Here is a 13627-nt window from a genome sequence, read left to right as displayed (position 1 = left end):
TTACCTCATAACGGTATATAGTGTGCTGCCATCTTAAAGCAAATGTTTGACATTTTGGAAATACACTGCAGCTGCTACAGTGGTATTGTAGTTAATATTTTACCCTCGTAAGACGGTTTCTGTAACCCCTCAGATAGCTGAGGCTTTCTGTGGGAAGTTTGCATGTTTTCCTGATGCCTAAATTGGTTTTTCTGAGATTGCTCCAGTTTTTCCCCTCAATCAAAAGACACGCATGTTACAAGAAGGCAAATGTGACCTTTGGATGCTTTATTTAGCACTGACGCTTCACATGCAGATTCTTGGTAGCTGGCTTTTGGGATAAGCTTCAGTTTGCACACTGCCAACCCATGCTGTGGTTGCCTCACACCTTATTTCAGCATATTTGCTGTGAATATTAATCAAACTTTTTAAATGAGTGCACCTCAAGCAGGTTTAAAAGCTTGTCTTTAAACTATAATTGAGAAGTATAAAGTATAGCAGAAGAGGCATCTTACTGCTCCAAGCTTGCCTGTTTTATGTGCTAAGGATTTTACATTCCTCATGAAAATCGAGTGAAGAGGCGGCTTAAACTTTCTTTACTGATCTCTGCTGCTCCTCAACTCCTTTTGGGTCTTATTGTGGGCATTAGTTGGGTTTTTGAAAAGCTTGGTCAGTTGTTCCTCTTTGTTTTAAAGAAAACAGGAAACAACTCACGCAGGCACGGTATTTCACCATAACAGGTGTTAGTGTCAGCTGTGGCCTACTATGTCATTTCTTCCTTAATTAATCCTTGATTAATCTGTTTTGTTCAGAGAAAAAATTCAAAATGCATACAATATGACTTTTTGTTTGACCTTGCATCCACCATGCACTGCACCTTTTGTATCTGGATTATTAATGTGATATTTCAAAGTATGCATGACTGCTTTGTTATTTTTGATGTGGACCATGACTTACTTTTTTCTTTCTTTTTGCCAAACAGCTTGAACAAAGGACTGACCCAATGATTCTGCACAATGAACATAATCATCTGGTCAGTTCTCATGCTATCACATTAGCACGATAGCCCAATAAGCACTTGCATTATGGCCATAAACAGACAGGCAAGAATAAAGACTAAAATGTCACCACAAAAAATGACATCTAGCATGTAATCATATGCAAGCAGATGGAAACTGAAAAGAAGAAGAAAGAAAAAAAGATTAAAGCTTCCATCTGGCTGGCACACACTCAGAAGAGGCTGTAAAATTACCACCATTAAACTCAAAAAGTCTTTCCAATATCAGAAAAAGACAAGAGAGCATCACTCTTTTTAGTGAAAAGTAGCTTAGATAAAAGGGATGTTTTTTTTCCCCCCCATTTGTAGAAAAGGTCAATTCTGACCATCCATATGCAGTGTTTCCACTCAACTGTGGCAGACACGTGGATGGTGTGCAAATATTTTACGGTCTTATCAGTTCGATGTGACTCATAAGACTACAGCGTGTGAAGGAAGAATCATTACTCTTCTTCAGTGAGTCTGGTGTGATGTTTTAGGGAGTGGAGTGAAAGCTGAGGGTAAAGTTGAACCCATCTGGCCTTGTGAGAGTCCAGGTGTTTGGTTTAACAGATGTTCTTTAGATTCTCATGGTCAACATCAACCTCAGAGGTCAGCTCTGCTGCTTACAATCAACGTCTCTGCCCCTGGAGCCAGCTTGACAGCTATGGTCAGGAGTGGTGTGAGTAGGAGCAGAGGTGAATCAACACTCTAACCCCTAGAGAAAAGGGACATCTGGCAGTGTTACAGCTGGTGAGATGAGGCAGAGGTCAGCAAATGAATGAGGAACCCAACTTTAATGGGTATCTATTTAAGGATGCACAAACTGAATGTTGATACCACACTCAGTCTGCAAGTCGACATGGAGAGAGAGGGTGGATAATAGAATCACGACGGTCACACAGGATCATCAAGAAAAGTTGTGTAACTATATTTCCGTGAGCAACGGGGATTTTAAATGCTTGTTATAATCAAAGCTGGTTTTGCTTACTTACAGCCCAAAAGGAGAGCAGCATGTCATCAGATTTGTTTGACCTAGAAATTAAGAATCATCTTCTGAAATATTTCTTTGACATTTAAAACTGAGTTTTTTAACCCAAAGAGTGAACAAAGAGTGGTATTTTGTTTTTTGTTTGTGACTGAAGTATGAAAAGTGCTGGTAGGCAGATTTGGATTCACTTGGACAAGTTAGCAGTTTTCCAGTTTCCAGTCTGTGCTAAAAGTCACATGGTTAAGATTTAATTAAACAGCTTCATGTGTCAAATAATCCTAGCAGTTCTTCCTCTAAAGATAAAAAAAAGAACTATTTCCAAAAACGTCAAACTATTTCTTGGAGAAGGAAGGCACATTTACAATGACTGAAGCCAAGAAAAGCCAAAGGCTAATCATGAGTTTTCTTGCAGCGTTGGGAGGCTTTGAGAAGAACGGGACAGACACTTGTAAATTTTGTCTGGTTTTCCTTAAAAATAAAAGTGCAACAGTTGTTAAATAAACACACCAAGAGTATATAAAATAAATTGTGTTGTTGTACTTGTGCATAAAATCAGATAAAAGTCAAGTAAGATTGTCTCTTACCATAGTTTTAAATTGTGAAACTGTGCTGTTTTGAAGTTACCAGCCAAGTACATATTCATGTTTGGTATACATGAACATGTTTTACCTGTATACCCATCAGAGGAGTTCATTAATGTATTATTAAGTAAATTTGTTGCTTTGCAGGAATTCAAATGTTGAAGATGTTTCTTTGAATGTTTCTGCTGCTATGTAATTATATAGACTGCTATTTTTGACTCAGATCTGTAATTATTGCCATTAAAGTGACAGTCTCAATGAGTGCAATCTCAAAACTATCCCATAAACGTGTACTCTTTATTGAAAACATTCTCAAACATGGCAAATCCCTGTAAAATTATGACCTCACGGACATGAGTATTTCTTTCCTTTAATTCTTTTATTTTAACATTGTTTGGATTCAGTATAAATACTTTTACTTTCGAAAAGTCCACCCTTCAGATTTGATCAGCCAGCATCCTTATAAAATAACTTTCAGCTGACATTTTTCTTGAGGAAAAATGTTTGTGCAGAAATGAAGATTAAATGTATAATCATGAGGCAACTATGATTATGACTTAGTAATCACAAAAAGAAAAAAAAGTTGTACAAATGGGGATATATTGGAGCTACTTAGCATATGCTGAAGGTGGATGCCGAGATACTTACATGCAGGCGGCAACGTCTGAAAGTTGTACCTTGAAATTCTGGATGGGGTGGATTATTAATATGGAGTAGCACAAGGTACAACAATAATGATACAGTCTGATTAAGCTTCAGATATTTACGGCAAATGTTTTTTTTTGTGTTTTTTTTTTAACAAAGAAAAGCGTTCAATTTAATAGTTTTTATTTTAATTATCTCCTTGTAATGAAAATTTATTTCCAGACACATAAAAAAAAAAACACACTTTTTTTTTTTTTTTTTTTTTTAAAAGGAGCCATATTTAGGTACAAATCAACAGATTGATAAATCACATGAAAAATTACAAATTACAAAAACAAATGGGACTGAAAAGCAGTTTGTTAATGCTGTTTACTTACAAAAAAAATATCACACTGCATGGACACTGAGGCTTTGTTAAAGATTAAAAATATTCCAAATACAAACACAATAATTGATTATTAACAGTGGTTTAATGTTAATTGAAGCATTTTAGTAGAAATGAACTTTTATCTTGTTGGCACAAGCAGTTCAGGTAGGACTGGCAGCTTCATCATCGTGTACAAACGTCATCATTGCACTGTAAGAGACGTACAGAACAAACTATAAGCTTTGCTGATCGATTTACAGGATGTTTGACAACCCAGCATTTGTTATATCTATAATTATCAATCAACCAACCTCAGTTAGGGATAGATTAATTATACTATGATAAATGCACATGAGTCCACTTTTCAGAATGAAAGTCTTGTTAATTTAAAACAAAGTAATTATCATATATTTTGAACTGAATGGCAAGAACACTGGTAAATATTGTAACTTCCAAATCTTGGTCATTTTTTTCCTTTTTCTGCTCCAACACACATGCCCAAATATTTCTGTAACACAGAGAGTATACTTGCTAGTGGGATCTAAAATAGCTAAGAATCCTAAAGACAATGAAAGTAATGGATGCGCAAACACAGACTTCCCGTTTCATTGACTTGAAATGTGACCTTTCATGTTTTAAACTAGTCTGAAGTTGTCTGCACTTCGTTGACAAGCAGTTCAAATTTATTCATCAGTTCATGAAACCTTATTTGCAACAATTATTTTTTTCCAGATAATTCACAATATCAGTCATTACAGTGAAGAACATAAGTATTCCTTATTCAGAGCAATAACATACAAATAAAATATTTTAAAATCAAACAATGTGATTTCTGGATTTGATTTTTTAAGATTCTTTCTTTCATAGTGGAAATGCACCGACAATGAACATTTCAGACCTCACCATCAAGTAAGTAGAAAAACTTGCAATATCTCAGGGTGTTCAAATACTTTCGTCAGTGTTACACTTTATGTAGCACTGAGTTTAGGAAGTGTTTTACACACATAGTAGAAAGGTCTCAAAGTGGAAGTAACAAATCATAAAAGTTAAGAGTCAAATCAACCCTAACTGCATTAATCCAATTTTTTTTAAAAAAGGATCATCTTCATCTCCCATTTTTATTAATTTCACTATCAACGTCTAAAGAGCCAGATGCTGAGCTGGACCTTCTTTCTTTTCTTCTGGCCTGTTAAAATGGCTTTCATCTGATGTGACCAACTCGAGGGCCACAGAGAAAATGTTTAAAGGGGTGCTATTATGGTATTTCAAGTTTTCTGAGCTTTCTACAGTGTTACAGGGTTGAATCCTCATCAGACATGTGAACGGCACCGTTTTTTATCACCTAAACGCATGTTTGAGTTTGAGTTTCAGCACTCGCTCCATTCGGTTTCCATGGTGACGAAAAACAAGTCGTTTTAGAGAGTTTTTTCTACTTGGAAATCCTTGTGACGTCCCGGGGGATAAGGTTCGGTGATTGGTTACCTTCTACTGGTTAACAAGGGCATGTACAAATACATCAGGCGGGTGGAAAACGTCGGATAAAGTTATTTCCAACGATGGCTGGTGAGTTTACCAAAGAGAGACATCCTGCTGCATTCGTTGCTGTGGGTTGCTGTTTTCCACTTCGTTTTCAGGGTCTGATTCAGGTTCCAACATGTAGGGCTGTATGCTATGTGTTGACATTGTATTTTGTTTTTTTTATTGAGTTCATATGAGCCTAATCCTTCTGTTTATGAGATGTTACAATGATGGCGAAAGCAGGTGCGGTGCGCGCTCCCGATGTAGTGCAGTGGTGGGAGGCGGGGCTTAATGCGGAAGAGTATCAATCCACGCGTTTTGCCCACAGGCTGATCTGACAGCCTATGGAGAGGGTCGGTCTGAAGTAGATAAAGCGATTTGTGACAATAACTCGATCAATCCCAGCCCTTCTGGTCTCAGAAATAAAAATAAATTAGCCTGAAATGCACATAATAGTTCCACTTTAAAAGTTAATTAGGACCAGTAAGTAGACAACTTGGCCTGGGACACAGCTGGTGAAAAGAGGTCAAACAGCTTTAAACAGCAATACCTGATTCATAAAAAGGCTTTATCCTTCAGCTTGACTGAAATCCTGAACACATACAGATTAATTTTATTGCTTTCACACAACTTTTTTATATTTTTGACTTTATTATAAAAGATTGGCTGACAAACCAAATTGGTCAGCTGAGTTTACGCTAAAATGATAAGTTGATTTAATCAGTTAAATGGGTAAAAGACCCTACTATTTCCATCTCACCACAACAGTTACCTTTATTCATTTAATTTCAACTGCTGCAGAGAATGATAAAAAGAAATTTAAAAACAGGTAAAAAAAAATAGGTCAAAATACACCAAGTCCTACATGTCCATGTCCTGCCCAAGGCCTTTGATGTTCAACACGGACTCCTAATTTTTTTAAAATATAAACTTTTAAAAGATACAGCCATGAGTTTGCAAATAGAAAATGGGAAAATCAAGTTTTCAGGGCTGACTTAAAACTAAAACCAAGATCCTGGATATTAATTCTGTAAAATGTCATGAAGATACCCCCCCCCCCCCCCCCCAAAAAAAAAGTACAAATAGGGTTTTAAAAATAACAAACAGTAAAAAGAGAAGAAAAGCAACAGAGTGGAAGATTTGTTGCTGTGGGGTCACATTTATTATCCACGAGACCACCAGTAAGTCCAGTGCTTCCATATAAACTACCACTTTGTAGACCTTTCAGGGTTGAGTTAAAAAGTGAGCAGGACTCAGTCTTGTGTTAAACCTCCACCTGAAGCTTTAAAACTTTATTTTTATAAATACTATGAAAAACCTCTGATTTAGTTTATTGTGCTACAGATTTATTGCTGGAGTTCAGAGACAGGTTATTCCTGAGGGAAATTAGGAGTTTTCCCGACCTAGAAACAGACAAGAGCTACTCAAACCGGCATAAACAGCATGTCAGAACAGCAGCTTTACTTCTGAAGGTAAATGCAGCATTTCAGTCAAAATCTCTGGTTTTATACGGCTCAGCGAACAAACTCGATTTCTTAACAAAGCCTCAGCTTTGTCAGAGCCTCTTCCCCAACTCTCATGTCAGCCAGCTTGTGACTTGAACTTGTTCCTGACACATTATGACCTCTAAGAGAAAACAAGGTCCATTCTGTTCGTGGGCTGCAGGGATGACATCTGTTAGTATTCAGACAGGTCATGGGGAAATGTTGCAGCATCTCCGACATGGCGGCTTTTGTGGGAAGGGAGAAACAGAACCAGGAGGCAAAATTATTAAAAGACCATGTGCTGGATATGATGGGCATGTCGAAAGCCACAATGATCACAGGACAAACCCCTTAAAGCTCTATACATGAGTTATTAGGTCAATGATGTATGAGCAATTAGTCTCTGTTAAGGTGCAATTATATTATAAAAACAAAAGCTGCATTTTTACTTGTCATTTCTATTTTACGGTGTATTAGACACTGACCTCACAGAGTTAAAAAAAAAGGGAGGATTTAAGGTATACTTAAAGAGTTTTGAGGAACAGCATTAGATTCCATTACTGCAAAAATGAAAAAGCTAAATATCCATCTAACTCACTGGGATGTTGGAGATACAAATAAAAAAAATACCATTACAATTGCAATACAAATTATGTCATTTACAAATTGCAGTCCCATTTTATTGGGAAGTTTAAAATATTAAAAAAATTAGGGCAGAAATAAATATATGAAGTTGCCACAAACATGTTTCTGCCACATAAGGATATACACTTTATAAAAGTCTTAGATAGATACATTAAAGTATATAGTTAAATAATGGAAAGACTGCATACATTTTGAAATTGTACTATTGTGCATTAGTCAATGTTTATAATGCATTATGTATATTTATTGTAAACTATCGCCAATTACAATAAAACTACAATTTACCACTGCAGCTCAGATTAGATAAGGTGATAAATGCTAATAGATTAGTCATAAAATAGTCCAGTTTAGCAAAATACTTTACTACTATTGTGCAATATATACAAATTGCAGTTCTGCTATGCACAGTGTGTGGCAAAATTTAGGCAAGTTTCAATCTGAATGTTACAATTATGGTAAGAATAGCGTGAACTGATGGCACTTGACGCTTGTGTTAATATGCTCCAAGCAGCAGGTTTTAGGTTCCATTCACAGCTTTTAGGTCTGACTTCCCATTGACATAAAAATTATCAAAGATATCATAAAAACATTCACTCCATTATATACTTGACATTTAATTTTAAAACTCAACACTGATTCTACATGATGGTCTCTTTGAAAAGTTACACCTCATAAATGTTATTTGAGGCCGATTTTCCAGGATATCTTGCAGTACGGATATGGTATAAATTTGTACAGTAACATTTTTGTTTTGAAGTACAGAGATCATCGGTCAAGTTTAAAAAGGTTCCCGGAGGCCTTTGACACAGACATTGACAGACCATGAAAATTGTGTAATAAGTGTGAAATTGTCTGTGAAGAAGCTACGCTGATGCATTGACGTACTCTGACGTAAATCAAGTCTTATAGGGAAGAAAAAAAAACTACATAAAAAAAAAAACTATGGACAATGGATGCATAAAATCCAACTTGTTGTAACACACTAACAGAAAAATACTATTAATTCCATTTAACCCTTTGGTATGAAGCCTAAAGCATCAACATGCTTTAAAAACAGAGAAAGAGATGAGTCATTTGAGGAATTATAGGACATACCACTGGTCTCTGTCCTGCCTTGACAGTGGCTGAGATACCAAGAGCTTTGGATATGTCCTCCAGAGGTACGAGGTCTCCTGGTGAATCCTGGATAAAGTGTAGCAACACCTTTTCTCCACCTAAAGGAAAGGAAAATATTTGGAAATACTTCCAATAGGTTGGGTTTTTTTTTTCTTTTTTAATAAAAATTGTTGTTTTTACAAAAAAAAAAAAAAAAAGAAAGAAACTAAACATTAAACCACATTTAAAGAGAAAAACACAGACAATTTTTAGGTGAGTTCAACACAATTTATTGTTTCACATTTTTTGTGTTGTTTCATTAATTTTTTTTTAGTTTTCTGAAAGGTCACCGTTTTGAAATATGTGTTTTGTAGGATGTTGTGTTCTGTTGTCTTTTGTTGTCTTTCATGAAAAGCTGCAGTTTTCTCTGCTTTGCTCATTTTTTTTCCCTTTTTTTCCCCCATTGTGATTGGGATGATGAGATATGTTCGATCAAATGCTTTTCTTTTTCAGTGTTGTGTATTCTAAAATGTGTGTTTGGGTCTAATAATATGGTTTTCACCTCAGAACAACCATCTTAGAAATGAAAGGCAGTTTGTAAATAGATGCTACCATCTATTGTAAGTCTTTGATTTATAATTTCACCAGGAATAAATCACTTTGAGAGGGCTCAGTGGCATGAAATTTAAGGTGAAACAGATACAAAAAGGTTTTTTGTGAAATCAATGCTTCGAAAAAGGGAAAAGGGGGCAAAAGGGAGATAAAAGGGAAAAAAAAACAAACCAAAAAAATAAACACAGGACAAAATGACCTGTAATTTGCCACCTCTTCATGAGGGCCAGCTGTGCTGCAGCAACATGGAAGACAGTGGCATCACGCTACATGACACTGTTAGTTTTACATCTCAAGTGTAATTTTACAAGATCCCAAAACCAAATTAATAACGCCCAAAATTATATGACAGTTGACGTCTAACTGCTGAAACGACCTGGACCATGTTTTCAGCTCTCCTGAAAGATCCGATAAATTATTCCTGACTTTATATTTTAATTACACAGAACTCATACAGGTAAACCTGTCAAAATGTCTAGTCTGACATTCGTACAAACTTGATTAACGCAACTTTAAATCTGCTGAACCACATGAAATAAAATGGACTTACCAGCTTTGGTGAGCACTAATATAAGGAGCAAACTCGTAAAATCCCTTCAACAATGTGACACAGCACTAACCTCTAGTGGAAGAACTGCAATATTGCATTTTTCATGCAAGTTCAGTCCTCAAGATTTACTATACTACAGCTTTTAGGTGCATCCCTTCTCTAAGATAGCTGAATCACATGGCTGAATTCCCTCATCCGCATGTCATTCAGCTCTGCAGAGGCCTGGTAATGAGACAGTCACTTGATTTTTAAGAACTTCCCACCAGGCTGTCAGGGAAGTTCTGATGTTAATGCTTTTGAAGCATGTGTGATGTTTCACACTTGATCTAATAAGAGGCAGATTATAAATTTTACACAATGTTTGTTCTAGGATCTGCCCATGGTTCATGCAGTGAACCTCACTGAAGCCATTCTGAGACATACTGTAACCTATTTGCTAAGAAGTAATGGTGAAAGGCAGGTCTAATCTACCCCTGTCTTGAGGCTTTTGTGAAGTTTTTAAACTGATCCGGGGTGGTTTATTCTTCCAGAAAAATTGGGAAATGCAATAGTGTAGTGATGTAAGACAAGTGGAAGGAGGTTTCATAGGAACTAGAGAGAACTTGTACCGGGAATTGATATTGGGTAGAAGCATCGTTTTATGTTTTTACTACTAAGTTGTTGCATGAAAGTTTAAAAATTCCAACAAGCTGAGTAATAATAATGATAAATCTTGACAATATAAATTATTCTAAAATATTTTATATTTATATTACTTTTTAATCCCACAGATAATAGTTGATCACCAACAAATACATGCAAGATAGATGTGCTACCCCAGAATGAGCAGTTCAGTGGCCACAACAATAAAAGATCTGAGTAGCGCTGAGATATTTTACTTCACTGACACTCAGGGAGGCTAATATTGCCAGAAAAATCACGTTAGGCATCTATAAAGTTAAAGGAAATGTGAATGATGCTGAGAATCTTCCTCTCGAAACGTTCTAGTTCCCCTCCAAGCAAAAAACTAGCTTTGCTAATTAGTTTGTAATATCTAGCTTTGTCATGTACCATTAAATAGATACTATGGGTGAAACCACAGAGAGAAGATATCTGCAACATGGCGCGACAGATGGTGAAGAAACTGAACTTTCTCAGAAGATGATGTGGCCTAGCCAGGTCAATTCATGTCTGGCAATATAACCCCCCCCCCAAAAAAAATGGAATCGCTCAATACTGCCCTGCTCTACATTGGTCTGTACCTTTTGCCACAATGATCATTCCTCCACTCTGAAGCAGATCTCCAGAAAAGTTTCCCTGGATTCCTTCAGCACTTGCCTGAAAGCAGCAAAGATTATGGGAGGTCAGAGAAGGTAAGTGTGCTAGCCAATCATAAATAAATAAGACTAGAGTAAAACATTACTGAAGAAGGAAAACTTTAAAATCAATAGATCGGCTGTTAAGTTTAACAAAATCATTTACTAAGAAAATTAGTTTTCTGAATGTTATAGATGTTAAATAAGTTTAACAAATGCAAATGAATGCATTTAACAAAACTGTTCTGTAGTGTCATGCCTTACAAAATTATGCCGTTATATACCTTTGAAGCTATGTCGCGAACTTTCTTCCCCAAAGCAGCAGGAATCACACTTAAAGCTGTGTACCTGAGAGGTAAAAATTAAGTTTTTAAGTTTCAGACCAAAAATAACGGATCATTTAAGAGTTATTCTGGTTGTAAATAGTTTTCAGTGTTTTTTGTAACAGTTACACCTCTGTAAAGTTTAGGCTAGATGAGGGCGAGGCCATTTTGGTCCTTAAAAATCGCAGTTTCTCCATTTCTATACACCTGATTCAATTAATGAGCCATTGTGGAGAATTTTAAAGGCTATTGGATCCCTTTAATATGAATCAGATGTGTTGGAGCAGGGAAACAGCTTAAACCTGCAGGACAGCTGCCCATGAGGACTGAAGTTGTCCATCCCGGGGCTAGACTGACCATTTTGGAGAAACTAAAACACAATCAATGTGTGTCTAACAATAGATAAAAAGGTTCTTAATGTTTGTTCATAGTTTAAACATGGCTTTACTGTTCTTACCGTTTGAAACCAAAATCTTTGTAACACTTCTTTTGCTCGTCAACAAAAATGGCTGAAAAGGAAAAAGAAAGGTTGGCCAATTACAGATTTCCATCAGAGGAGAGGCAGCTGAGACCAATGAATTCAGTAAGGAAGCTAGGATTCTTTGGGAAAGGCTATATTTTATGTAACTGTTCAACAAGGATATGACTTGGGCTGTCTGTGCAATGCTCTCAAACACAACTTTATTATCAATTCTATTATATGCAGAAAAGGGGATTGAAGTCAGTTTCTGTCATCCAATTTTAATTTTGTCATCAGTTACTTATGATGTCCTCTCTTCCACAACTAGTCTACATCTGACTTCTGAACATCTGGTAACCCCAAATGTTTTGCCTGCAAAATCCCTGAATTTCCTGCAACCAACAACCTTCATGCAAGAAGGGGAGACTCAGCAAATCATTTTCTGCCAGACTTCCACCCTCTAAACATAGCAAGGGACTAGGAAATGCTGCTTGACTTATGCCAGAGGCCTGTCTTCCCATCCAAAATTGCAGTGACCAACATGCCCCAGACCTAGTCTTTTGGTCCAAGTCTCTTGGGAAGCAACCGCTAATGAAGCTTTAAAAGCAAAAACACTTCAGCGCTAAAGCAGAGGGCCTTGGCTGGAATGAAAAAGTGCCCCAAAAGATGTGGGTGGTAGGGGCTTTTTTTTTTTTTGGTAGAAAGTTCGATCACAAGTCTACTGAAGGAGTTGGGAATCAGATAGCAGGCCCAGTGGAAGGCCAGAAAAGAACTTGCCAATGTCTCTGAGAGAAGTGGGCACTGCCTTTGGCTGAAGAGGGGGGGGGGGGGCACTGTCTGGGACTCCAAATGACTACACAAAGTCTCCATGCAACACATGCCCAGGTCTGATCAGGAAGTGTTGGGTCACGCTCTGGCAACTTCTCTTGCGAGAAAATACCGAAACATTCAATGAACCAAGATGCAGGAAGTAAAATGCATTATTTTGGTGCGGACATGTTGTTATTGTCCATGTCCAATCTCACAAATGTGACATCTATCTGGCCAACAAGCTGATACTTCAAAGACTGTAAGAACTAGTCCTAGTAAGCGTTCTAAATTATCCATGTGTATAAATAAGCTTAAGTTGATTTTAAAATAAATCAGTAGTTCATTAAAACTCTTTTTTTTTTTTAAATTAAAAACTAATCCTAAAATAACAAAAGATCTGTAAGAAACAACAGGTGGGGAGGAAACAAAGATATTGGATGGTAATCAACTTTTTAAACCTACTGAGATAGTAGTTGACAACTACACCCAATTTTTAATCGCTTTTTGAGGGGTACGTGAGAAAAATGCTACTTACGGCCTTTAAAAAACCCTCCAGCTTTAAATTCTTCCACCCCAAACTCTTCTGGTCCAACTCCCACCAGTGAAACACCACTGGCTTTCAGGTCAGGCTCCAGTTTGCTGATCTCTGACGCCATCCATCGACACACCTGACAACCAAACCTGCGCAGGAAGAAAAAGACCACTGGCTGGTCCTGCCACAGAGACTGGAGCTCCACTGCCTGAAACACATGTTGTTAAAAAAAAAAAAAAAAAAAAAAAGTCAGTAAATGTTTACAAAATATCACACAGGAAACGTGGGGCAAATGGGTGGAGGTGGACAGCAATAATTTAATAACTTGTGTTAAAAAACATGAACCATAAATTAAAAAACAGTGTCTGTGTGAAAACACCCGTGTATTCCTGTCAGATCATCATTATATCACACCAGACTCATCAGTGGGCTTTCAAGAAACCTACTATAAATCTAACCGCACGGTTTTATCATTTAAAAAAAAAAAAAAAAAAAAAAAAAAAAGCACGCTTGAAGAAAACATTAAATAATAAATTGTAAAAAAAAATAAACATACGTAGAAAGTCTTCAGTGTTACCATATCAACATGAAAAGTGAGGTTACCTCTCCAGTGTCAGCGCTCTTCAGTGAGTTCTTTCCAACTTTCGTCAGGTCCACTTTGGCCATTTTATCACTTTCAAAACTACAGCTGTTGTAAAAAGAAA

At 36.7% G+C, this 13627-nt stretch overlaps 1 protein-coding gene across 1 annotated transcript; it reads right to left on the bottom strand.

Moving 5' to 3' along the window:
- Positions 1-3699: 3699 nt before the first annotated feature.
- On the bottom strand, positions 3700-13627 carry prxl2b (peroxiredoxin like 2B). Its single transcript, XM_079241477.1, has 7 exons — positions 13527-13627; positions 12927-13131; positions 11579-11630; positions 11083-11146; positions 10745-10820; positions 8342-8460; positions 3700-3809 (listed from the first exon to the last, which is right to left on the bottom strand). Exons 1-7 carry the CDS (start codon positions 13587-13589, stop codon positions 3783-3785), a joined length of 606 nt encoding a protein of 201 aa, XP_079097603.1. The 5' UTR covers positions 13590-13627; the 3' UTR covers positions 3700-3782.

Source organism: Telmatherina bonti, assembly GCF_933228915.1.
Source record: "Telmatherina bonti genome assembly, chromosome: 6".
Lineage (NCBI taxonomy): Eukaryota > Metazoa > Chordata > Actinopteri > Atheriniformes > Telmatherinidae > Telmatherina > Telmatherina bonti.
The sequence above is the reverse complement of the archived record's forward strand: the minus strand, read 5'-3'. Positions and strand labels throughout refer to the sequence as shown.